The sequence below is a fragment of the Chiloscyllium plagiosum genome, unplaced genomic scaffold (assembly GCF_037043375.1).
Source record: "Chiloscyllium plagiosum isolate Xiang-an unplaced genomic scaffold, Cpla_swu_hap1 HiC_scaffold_1, whole genome shotgun sequence".
NCBI lineage: Eukaryota > Metazoa > Chordata > Chondrichthyes > Orectolobiformes > Hemiscylliidae > Chiloscyllium > Chiloscyllium plagiosum.
This window is the reverse complement of record NW_028270139.1, coordinates 74,298,463-74,310,899: the sequence shown is the minus strand read 5'-3', so window position 1 is coordinate 74,310,899 and position 12,437 is coordinate 74,298,463. Positions and strand designations below refer to the sequence as shown.

At 42.7% G+C, this 12,437-nt stretch overlaps 1 protein-coding gene across 1 annotated transcript in view; it reads right to left on the bottom strand.

The window, feature by feature from the left end:
- The window catches only part of dcun1d4 (DCN1, defective in cullin neddylation 1, domain containing 4 (S. cerevisiae)), a 70,569-nt gene that overhangs the window by 40,420 nt on the left and 17,712 nt on the right, over positions 1–12,437 (bottom strand). The window contains exons 3-4 of the mRNA XM_043691125.2: positions 8,771–8,810; positions 3,921–4,038 (exon numbers count right to left, since the gene is read on the bottom strand). Coding sequence (XP_043547060.1) covers positions 3,921–4,038; positions 8,771–8,810 — 158 coding nt within the window. The remainder of the gene's footprint in view (positions 1–3,920; positions 4,039–8,770; positions 8,811–12,437) is intronic.

Sequence of the window (12,437 nt, the reverse complement as noted above, 5' to 3'; positions counted from 1 at the left end):
TTTCTTTGCATTTTTTCCAGAGTGTTAAAACATTTAACCACCATCGCTGATTTATGAGAATAGAAATTCATGTAAATTCAAGAAAACATTTGATAATAAGAGCAATATTTAAAATATAGATTACAAAGATGCAGAAGTTAAGCTATAGTTATACAAAGCCCTATGTACTATGAGCAGATCTGGGCACCACACCTTAGGAAGGATATATTGAAATTTGAGGGTAAAACACAGGTTTACAAAGGATGATACATGGACTTCAGGAGTTAAATTTGAGGAGCGACTATGCAAAGTGGGCTCTTTTCTATGGATTTAGACCAGAGAAGCAGAATTAAGTCATTTAGCCCATGAAGTCTGTTCCGCCATTTGATCAAGGCTGATGGGTTGCTCAACCCTATTTTCCTTGTAACCCTGATCCTCTTACTGAGGACCTATGCTTTAAATACACAATGACATGGCCTCCCAAGCCCTCTGTGGCAATCAATTCCACAAATTCACCACCCTTGGGCAAGAAACGCTTCCTCATCTCAGTTCTCAAGGGTCATCCATTCATTCTGAGGCTGTGTCTCCAGCTACTAGCCATTTCTACGAGTAAAAACCTCATCTTCACATTCACTCTACCCAGCCCTCAGTATTAAAGTTTCAATCAGATCCCCTCCCATACCCCGATCATCCTTCTAAAAACTCTATTGAGTACAGACCCAAAGTCCTTAAACACTCCTCATAGGATAAGCCTTCACTCCTGGAATCATTCTTGCAATCTTCCTCCAGACCCCCTCCAACAGCAACACATCTTTCTTTTGATGCAGGACCCAAAACTGCTCATACTATTTCAAATGTGGACTAACCAGAGCCTTTTACTGCTGAGACTGCACATCTCTGCACTTGGTGTCTGTAGCTCTTGAAATAAATACCAACATTGCATTTACGTTCCTGGGCTTTAATTAAACCTTCTTGTTAATCTTAAGAGACTCCTGAACTAGGACTCCTAAGCTCCTTTGTGCTTCAGATTTCCAAACCCTTTCTCCATTTAGAAAAGTTTACACCTCGAATCTTCTTACCAAAATGTACATATTCCATCCATCACTTCTTTTCCCATTCACCTAGCAAATTCAAGTCCTTCTGCAGCCTTCCAACTTCCTCAAAACTACCTGTCCCTCCACCTATCTTTGCATCATGTACAAATTTATCAACAAGTTTCTCCATCCAGACCATTAATGTACAATGTGAGTAATTGTGGTCTCATTGACTACTGTGGAATTCTACTAGTTACCGGCTGCCATCCTGAAAGGAACTCCGTTATCCCTGACCTTTGCCTTCTGCCAGTCAGCCAATCTTCTATCCATGCCAGTACCTTACCCCTAATACTGTAGACTCTTATTTAGTAGCCTGTGCAGCACCTGGTCAAAGGCCTTCCGAAAATCTCAATATATCACATCCACTGGTTCTCCTTTGTTTAACTTGCTCATTACCACCTCAAAATAATTCTAAGATTTTTCACGCATGACTTCCCTTTCACTAATCTGTGCTAAGCACTATTTTACCATACAAGTACTCTACAATCTCGTCTTTAATAACTGACTCTAAAATCTTACTATTAACTGATATCAGGCTAACCAGCCTTCATGTTTCCCTCCCTTCTTAAACAGGAGTATTACAGTAGCCACATTCCAATCCTCTGTGACCCTCTCTGGCTCTGGTGATTCCTGGAAGATCACCACCATTGCCTCTCCAATCTCCTCAGCTATCTCCTTCAGAACTTTACACCATCTGGTCAGAGTAATTTATCCGCCGTCAGACTTTTCAGCACCTTCTCATTACTGACAGCCACTACACTCACCTCTGCCCCAACTCTCGAAGTTCTCTTGTACAATGTGGAGGCTAGGGTGCAGAAGAGGTTTACCAGGATAGTAGGTATCTGGAACACATTGCCACAGGTTGTGGCAGAGGAGATATAATAGGGGCATTTAAGAGACTTTTAGATAAGCACATGAATATGCAAGGAATAGAGGGGCATGGACCAAGGGCAGGCAAAGGGATTAGTTTAATTTGGCGTCATGTTCAGCACAACATTATGGGCCAAAGGGTTCGTTCCTGTGCTGTACATTTTTACATTCTGCTTTGTTACTGGTGTCTTCGACTGTGAAAACTGACAAAGTACCGGTTCAGTTTCTCTGCTCTCCATTACTACTTCGCCAGCCTAATTTTCTAGCAGTCCAATGTACACTCTTTCCTCTCTTACCTTATAGAGAGCTTTAAAAAAGTCTCTTGCAACTGTCTTTTAAATTACTAGCTAGCTTACTCATTTTATCTTCTCTCCCCCTTTTTGCTTTTTCAGATATCCTCTGGTTGTTAAAGGCTTCCCACTAAACTTCACCACATTGTATACTTTCTGTTTAATGCTGTCTGACTATCCTAGTCAGCCATGGTTGCCTCACCACCTTCATGTTTCCTGCTTCCTTGGGGCGTATTTCTGCTGTGCTATGCCTCCTGAATTACCCCAGGAACTCCTACTATTACTGCTCCACAATCATCCCTGTGTGACTACCCTTCTAAACAACTCTGGCCAGGTCCTCCCTCGTCTTGGTAACTACAGTTACATCTGATTCCAGCCTCTCCCTCCCAACCTGGCGAGTGAGTGGAGTGAGTGGAGTGAGTGGAGTGAGTGGAGTGAGTGGAGTGAGTGGAGTGAGTGGAGTGAGTGGAGTGAGTGGAGTGAGTGGAGTGAGTGGAGTGAGTGGAGTGAGTGGAGTGAGTGGAGTGAGTGGAGTGAGTGGAGTGAGTGGAGTGAGTGGAGTGAGTGGAGTGAGTGGAGTGAGTGGAGTGAGTGGAGTGAGTGGAGTGAGTGGAGTGAGTGGAGTGAGTGGAGTGAGTGGAGTGAGTGGAGTGAGTGGAGTGAGTGGAGTGAGTGGAGTGAGTGGAGTGAGTGGAGTGAGTGGAGTGAGTGGAGTGAGTGGAGTGAGTGGAGTGAGTGGAGTGAGTGGAGTGAGTGGAGTGAGTGGAGTGAGTGGAGTGAGTGGAGTGAGTGGAGTGAGTGGAGTGAGTGGAGTGAGTGGAGTGAGTGGAGTGAGTGGGTAGATATATATATAGTTCGCGCCTTCTCCCCACGTATGCAAAGATGTCTTCTGGGTGCACTAGTTTCCTCCCACAGTCCAGAGATGTGCTGGTTAGGTGGGTTGGCAATGCTAAATTGCCCAATAGTGTCCAGGGGGATGTGTAGGCTAGATGGAGTAGCCATGGGAAATACAGGGTTATAGGGATAGGGTAGGTGGGCGTGTCTGGGTGGGATGCTCAGAGGGATCACCGTGGACACAGTGAGCCACATGACCTAGTCCCACACTATTGGGATTCTATGTTACTAACTGCATGGTGAATTCTACTATATGGCCACAGCCTCCTTGGGGTTCCTGAGATTAAGGGATAATCTGATCTAAGTCTTCAAGAGGTTAACAGGAAAAGACAGGGCAAATAAAGATACACTATTTCCACTGGTTGGAGATTCTAGAACCGGGTGCATAGTCTGGGAATTCGGGCCAGATCCTCAAGGAGAAAATGTTAGGAAGCACTTTTACATACAAGACATGGCAGATGTTTGGAACTCTCTTCCAAACAGTATTGGTTGTTAATTTAATGCTGAGATAGATAATACTTCTGCTTATTGAGAGTTTAAGGGATATGGGCCAAAGATCACGGAGCTAGCCAATGATCTCATTGAAAGGTGAAACAGGCTCAAAGGGCTGAGTGGCCTACTCCTATTTCTCTGCTCCTAAAAGGGGAGTAAGGGGCCAATGCAACATATACTGAATGAGACTTTCTTCCAATAACTATGAATTTGACAGCAAAGTAATTGCTTAAAAGTTTTACACTGAACTGCTATGAATATGCAGCCTTTTCTCTTCAAAAACAAAACTAGTAAAACATACCCATCATGCCTGCTTTTTTTAGCTGTCAGATCATCTGCAACTGTCGGTCTCCTCTTTTTCCTGGGTGGCATTCCCTTGTTACAGCAGTCGGAGCAGCAACTGCAAGATCGAAGATTTCCTGCAAAAGACAAAATTATAAACTAACAGCTACCATGAATTTATTCATACCAATATTTAAAAGAATGCAATTGCACCAAGAGTAACATTTTACACAGGGGGTCTAACAGTTAATTTCTAGCAAACGATTCTTCCACACAAACTGCATAACATTACAAGGTGAACATTTATATTTGCATTAAATTGCAAGTTTTTCACTTTAAGATGTACATTTAAATAATAATTCTTTTCTGTAAAGCATTAGCTCCATGTAAGAGTAATTTCACCTTGTTGTAAAAGTGCCCCAAAAAAAATCCTGTAATAATAAATGGCTGCAAACTTTAAGATATCTCAAAGTGCTTTATAACTAATTAAAGTGGCTAGAATTAAAGTCACTGTTCTAATACAGGGAATCACAGCAGCCATATAATAAGATCTCAGAAACAGCAGTGAAATCCAAGAAGCATAGAATAAATCAGCACAGAAGGCCATTTGATTACTTCGGCTGTCAGAAATACACATAACGCTAAACCTGGGGTTACCAGATAAATACTGGGCCAGACAGGGATTGAGCCTTGGCTGTTTTGCACTTCTTGCAGAGATGTGACAGGACAGACAAGACCATGGTTAAACATTTCAGCTATATTAAAAAAAAACACTGCACTCCCTTAATGCTGCATCAAGTAGTCAGACTTGGTGCTCAAATGGCTGAACTGGGATGTGAACCCAATCCTTTGTTTCAGATATGGACACCATCACCTGAAAATTAAAAACTTGATCCACGTATCCACAGATAAGGACAAGTTGAGTTGATGCACAAATCAATCAGGATCTGACAGAGAGAATGACGATGAGGCTCAAGTAGTGGATTGGTGGTCTCTTCCTCTTACAAAATTGTATAGTACAGCAAATTAGTCGCAGACATTAAATCCCTTCCATACGCAGGTCCAACTCTTTGCAATGAAGATTCAGCTTTCTACTTCTGTGCTCAGACCATTATTTTCTACCCATTACATTTGAAAACCTATTTTCAATTGCATTTTCCCATAGCCTTGCAAACGTTTTTACATTTTACCTGCCCATCCAACTCCCTTATCAAAATCAGAACTGAATTAGCCTCATTACTCAGGCACTCTTACTTTTGAACTCAATGCCTCACTTTAAACACAAGGCGAGGATCCCACTGGCCTCTTTAACCAAATCCTCTACTTGCTCACTTCTACCTTCACATGAACGAACACACACACACACGCGCGCACGCATGCACACCTTTTACCTCTCCTTGATCTTGCTATTAAAATGTACCACTGCATTAAACTTAGTTGGCATGTAACCTATATCATTTTCCTTCTCGTTATACTCCTATATATCTATCATGTGCACATTTTAAAATTCGCAATTGAAAGTTACAATACTGCCAACTTAGATCATCACGAAAAGCAATGGTCCCCATTTAGCCCCAGAAGCTCCACTATATACCTTCCCCTAATCTGAAAAGGTTCACCACCACTCCATTCTTCGTCAACACGACTTCGCTGTTCATTACACTTCAAACATCATAATATGTCCACATATATGACATCAACCACATTACCCTAAAAACAAAAATCAAGTTATTTGTTTTACAAAATCTATGCAGGCTCTCCTACTTAATCTACACTAGCTCAAGTAATTTAGTTTTGTACAATTCTAGCATAACCTCCCAATGCTCGGTTAATAAGAGGCAAGTGCCCCATATGCTTCCTTACCCATTTTATTTACCTGTCCCACTACCTTAAGACTTGTCCCACAATGTGGCTATGCACACAAAGGTCCCTCGAATCCTTGGTGCTTCCCATGGGGCTACCGTTCAACATGTAAACCCTAGCCTTACTTGCCTTGTCTAAGTGCATCACTTCACACTTACCTGGATTAAATTCCATTTCCATTGATTAGGCCATTTGACTAGCTCACCTATACCATCCTGTAATCCAATCTTTCTCACTATTTACCACCCCACTAATTTTCATAATTCTCCTGCAGTCAAGTCGAAGTCATTTATACATACCACAAACAGTGAGGTCCCTAAAACTGATCACTGCAGAACCTGTCCTCGACATAGGCTTCTAGTCAAAAAGACACCCTCTGACCATCACTCTCAGTCAGTCAGCTGGGGATTCAATTAGCTAAATTTCCTTGAACCCCATGAGCACTTACCTTTACTATCAGTTTCTCATGCAGGACCTTATCAAAAGTCTTGTTGATGCCCAACTAGATCACACCAAAGTATTGCCCTCATATATACCTAGCCGCCTCTTCAAAAACTAAAATTAAATCAAGTTGGTCAGAAATGATCTGCCCTTGACAAAGCCATGTTGACTGTTCTTGATTAGTCTCCGACTCTCCAAGTATAGATTAATTCGGTCTTTCAGAATTGCTTCCAATTCATTTCTCACCAAAGCAGTCAGACTGAGTGGCCTGTGGTTTCCTTGCTCCCTTCTTAAATAATAATACTGTACTATATTGTTAGCCACCTGGCACCTCTCCTGTGACCAGAGAGGAATTCAAAATTCGATGGCCAGAGCATTTACAATAGCCCTCAGACATTTTAAACTTACGTGATCAGACACATTATGACATCATGTCTGGGGCAAATGGGACTTGAACATAGACCTTCCAACCGAGGAGGTACGGACACAGTATCATAAGAGAACCCTTCATTCTGTATCCTGTAACAATCTTGATGATCTCTTACCAAGTTTTAAATATAACCAATTTTGTTTTTTAATATCCTCAATTTATTAATATTTATCCAGTATCACTATTTCTTTTCTCACTACAGCTTCAGAAACATTGCACCCTTTTGAACATTGTCTTTCGTGGTAAGCAAAGTACTTCTGCCATATCCTACCCCAAGGCAATTCTCGTTTTGGTCCTTAGTCAAACCTTGCCTCCTTTTTGTTTCTTTATTCTTTCATAAAAAAGGCCACTGGTACATTATTTCCCAAGCTATACGTTATTTTTCAGCATTCTAAAGATACATTACAAAAACCTAAAGTATTTCAATCCACTGATAAGGACCTGCATTCAATTGGACAAATATTTGCACAGGGCTGAAAATGTGTTGCTGGAGAAGCGCAGGTCAGGCAGCATCCAGGGAACAGGAGAATCGACGTTTCGGGCATAAGCCCTTCTTCAGGAATGAGGAAGGTTTGTCCAGCAGGCTAAGATAAAAGGTAGGGAGGAGGGACTTGGGGGAGGGGCGTCAGAAATGTGATAGGTGGAAAGAGGTCAAGGTGAGGGTGATAGGTCAGACTGGGGTGGGGGGCGGAGAGGTCAGGAAGAAGATTGCAGGTTAGGAAGGCGGTGCTGAATTCGATGGATTTGACTGAGACAAGGTGGGGGGAGGGGAAATGAGGAAACTGGTGAAATCCGAGTTCATCCCTTGTGGTTGGAGGGTTCCTCGGCGGAAGATGAGGCGCTCTTCCTCCAACCGTCGTGTTGTGGTGGTCTAGCGATGGAGGAGTCCAAAGACCTGCATATCCTTGGAGGAGTGGGAGGGGGAGTTGTCGTGTTGAGCCACAGGGTGGTTGGGTTGGTTGGTCCGGGTGTCCCAGAGGTGTTCTCTGAAACGCTCCGCAAGTAGGCGGCCTGTCTCCCCAATATAGAGGAGGCCACATCGGGTGCAGAGGATGCAATAGATGATGTGTGTGGAGGTGCAGGTGAATCTGTGGCGGATATGGAAGTTTCCTTTGGGGCCTTGGAGGGAGGTGAGGGGGGAGGTGTGGGCGCAAGTCTCGCATCTCCTGCGGTTGCAGGGGAAGGTGCCAGGAGTGGAGGTTGGGTTGGTGGGGGGTGTGGATCTGATGAGGGAGTCACGGAGGGAGTGGTCTTTACGGAATACTGATAGGGGAGGGGAGGGAAATATATCCTTGGTGGTTTGGAGGTGGCGGAAATGACGGCGGATGATGCGCTGTACATGGAGGTTGGTGGGGTGGTAGGTGAGAACCAGTGGGATTCTGTCCTGGTGGCGGTTAGAGGGGCGGGGCTCAAGGGCGGAGGAGCGGGAAGTGGAAGAGATGCGGTGGAGGGCATCGTCGACCACATCAGGGGGGAAATTGCAGTCCTTGAAGAAGGAGGTCATCTGGGTTGTACGTTTTTGGAACTGGTCCTCCTGGAAGCAGATGCGGCGGAGACGAAGGAATTGGGAGAATGGGATGGCGTTTTTACAGGGGGCAGGGTGGGAGGAGGTGTAGTCCAGGTAGCTGTGGGAGTTGGTCGGTTTGTAGTAGATGTCCGTGTTGATTCGGTCGTCTGAGATAGAAATAAAGGTCGAGGAAGGAAAGGGAGGAATCTGAGACTGTCCAGGTGAATTTGAGGTCGGGGTGGAAGGTGTTGGTGAAGTGGATGAACTGTCCAACCTCCTCGTGGGAGCACGAGGCGGCACCGATACAGTCGGTCATCGATGTAGCGGAGGAAAAGGTGGGGGGGTGGGGCCAGTGTAGTTGCGAAAGATGGATTGTTCCACATATCCTACGAAGAGGCAGGCATAGCTGGGGCCCATGCGGGTGCCCATGGCTACTCCTTTCGTTTGGAGGAATATTTGCACACCCATAGTGAGTATACTGCATTAAAAACAAAAACAAACAGACAACTAATCAACCACTGGAGTTGATCCATTCCAACTCAACATCACATCAGTTGGTAAAACTGCATTTTCACTGCCATCCCCACTAGCACAGGAGAGGGGGCAAATAAAAAAGAAAATCACAAACCTGATTGCTGATCGTCTTGGCCAACGTCTTCTGTCAAATTCTGTAATATAAAGGGGAAGAGAAAGGGAAGAAAGGAAAAACTGTGCAAATCATCAAGTTTCTAGCACCGCATTTTGTAATACAATTCACCATATAACACTCATTACAGCACAGTTAATCTTAGCCTTAAAAGTTGAGGTTTTCCAAACATTATCTTGCAGAGCAACCTCTCCCTCCTCTTCACCATATCTTCAGGAGTGATTTTCAGAGGAAAAGCTATTTCATACTTATGTGATCACAACAGGGCATTAACTACTGTAGCAGTTCGCATGCAATATTAACTTCAATTGCTTTTACAAATGAGGGGTTTACAAAAGTCTAATTGCTGTAATGAATTGCAGGTGGTTGCACACTTGCTAACAGCAGATCACAGAATCATAGAACCCCAACAATGTGAAAGCAGGCCATTCAGCTCATCGGGTCCACACTGACCCTCCAAATAGCATCTTATCCAGATGCACCATCCTATACCATCCCTGTAACCTGTATTGCCCATGGCTGACCCACCTAACCTACACATCCCTGGACACTATGGGCAATTGAGTGGCCAATCCACCTGACCTGAACTGTGGGCAGAAACCGGAGCATCCTGAGGATGACTGTGCAAAGTCCAACACAGTAACCAGAGGGTGAAGTGAACGATGCCCCTGGCATTGAGGCAGCAGTGCTAACCACTGTAACACTGCCGCCTGATGATTGGGAACAATTTTTGTTGCTCACCTGAAAGCTACACAAATAAATTGCATTTACCTCAAAATACTGTGATGGATTAAATATGTTCATACTGTATTTTAATTGGTAAATAAATATTTTGGCTGCTTTACCTAGTGTGAAGAACATGCTGTGCAACATGCAGATACAAATGTTATTACTAATGCTGATTGCTGCAGGTAATCATAACTCATCAGGATCATGAAACTATTAGTGGCACAGTCTGCAAAAAGATCCCAAATTGTGTTGTTTTATTCAATTTTCAAGAACGACTTCGTTTTCTGCAAAATATTTTACTCAACTGTTTAATGTTCTAGAGCAGTTAAAACAGCTGCAATCCAATTACAACCTATTTGACAAAGTGACAGTTTTCAAAGAAAATTGTGATATGAAAATGTGGAGTGAATATTGTGAAGCTTTTCAATGCATTCAATTTGTCGTAGAAAAATTGTTTTCTAAATACAAAACCAAATTTTATAGATTTACTATACAGGTACCACATAGCCTAAGCTTCAGCCAGCAATGAGCCACACTTTAGAAGATAGTAAACTACAGACTGGTCAGTGCCATAGAATTGGATTGCAACGTAAGCCAATGTTTTTGGAAAACACTTCATGCCCTAGTTTTTCTTTTGAATTCTTCCAAGATATGCTATAATGTGCAGCTCTTAATATCAAAGGCAATGTTGATGCATTTATCATTAATAGTTTTTGTAAAAACATAAGCAACTTCATGGCTCATTGAAAAAACTCTGAAGTCAGAAAACTGCATTGTCAGAGCTCTAGTCTTTCTATAAGAAATTAAACCAAGGCTCCATAAACCCTCAGAGAAATGCATAAGAATCACCACACCGCTTAAACAGAAGCATAAAGAGCTCTTCCCAGCACCCAGGTCAATATTCCTCAACCAACATTGTTTTATAAAACGGATTGCTTCTAGTTAGTATCCTATCACTATTTTGGAAGATAGCTATGCAGATTGACACAGTCACATTATTACATTACAATGAATAAATAAATTACAAAAGCACTTCATTAGCTGTGGTCCTCAAGTTACGTAAGGTGCTGTATAATTAAAGTTTTTTGTTTACTGAAAAAGAAACAGACAAGTGTTACATTAACAGTAAATCTGAAAACTAATTACAATATTTTCAAGTTAAATTCAGTTTCAAGGACAGGTCCCTTCAAAAACAAAAGGAAATATAACTTTAACAATAGGAAGGCAGTGTTGATGATTATAGAAAGAGTAATTATTTTGTGGGAGACACACTTACTCCAGTTGCAAGCTCTAAAAAAAAAATCAGGGTTGGAGGATTTGAGCTATAAAAGGTACAGGCTGAATATTTTCCTTGAAGCATCAGACATCGAGGAGTGTTCATGGATGCGGATCGTTAGCTGCCTTCCTGTTTGTCCTATGTCGTGTTTTGGGACGGGATTTTGCATGGGATTTTGTACACTACATTGGTTTTGCTCATGTTGGGTATTGGGTCCTTCGTTCTGGTGAGTTGTCGTCAGAGAGTGGCTGTTGGTTTGTGTGCTGTTATGAGTCCTAGTGGTCACAGTAGTCTGGCTGTCAGTTCGGAAATGCTCTTGATGTATGGTAGTGTGGCTAGTCCTTTGGGTTGCGGCATGTCCTCGTTCAGTTGTCTTTCCCTTAGGCATCAACGCCACACTCACAGGAATCCGATTCACTAGAGAGGAAGAAAAGGACAACCAACTCCCATTCCTAGACGTGATGGTACAGAGCACACTGAACGGAGAATTCACCACAAAGGTATACAGGAAAGCCACACAGACCAAGTCCTGAACTACGAAAGCAACCACCCCAACACACACAAAAGAAGTTGCATCAAGACACTATTCAAAAGGGCCACAACACACTGCAGTACACCAGAACTGCAAAAAGAGGAAGAACACCTATACAATGTATTGGCCAAAAACGGATACCCCCGCAAGCGGAAGCAGCAGATTCAAACCACTACAAATGGCGGAGGAAAGATCACAGAAGCACTTCACAGGAGGGTCCGAAACACTGAGGATGTCACCTAGACAGGGGACGAAACGTCTGTATACTATACTTTGAAGGGAGAGTGGAAACTGGCACGACCTAGAGTGTGCTGAAAAATTTAAAAATGTAACATTTGGCTGTGAAACAAATAGCTAGAGCTGTGCTGCTACAATACACAATAAATTCAAATTTGGCCAGTAAATTTAAATTATGCCCCAAGATACCAAAATCCAATCAAATGTGAATTTCAATGTTTTGATGACATCAAACCAATGAGATAGTCTGATGTTTCAGGATTTATAAAAATCAAGACATTTTGAACAGTTAGCCAGATAGGCAAAGAGCACCAACAAACACAAACGGCCTGCAGAACTACTCTCTGAAAGATACCTTTTCATATGAAAGTTGGGAAGCAGAAGACCAAAGAGACCCAGGAAAGTACAGACGAAGATACCAAGGGAACAGCGACAACTGGCCTGGTTTTGAAAATTTGATTTTGTTTGTAAACTTAAACTGGGGGGGGGGGGGGGGGAGTGGGGATTGGTTCAGTTTATTCTTATAGTGTAGATAAGTCGATCAAAGGAGGATTACAGTGTAGATAGTTGGTGTTTAATGTTCTTGTGTTTCTTAAAGAATAAACTATTAAAACATTTTTCTTTACATAAAAGGATTTTTGTAGTCTTTGGTCACTCATGCTTTAACAGATTACAAAGTGACGGGAGCTTTTCTGTGGGTCTGGTTCAAATTAGCAGAAGGGTTTACCCAGTGTCATAACATCAAACATCAAATCTTGAAAGCATGACCTCTCAAGAAATAGCAATAGGTCAGCAAGTAAAATAACCAGCCAGTAGTCAGAGACTATGGTCGGTAAGATTAGAAGAATAGATAGGAGAAGTTTACTGAACACAGC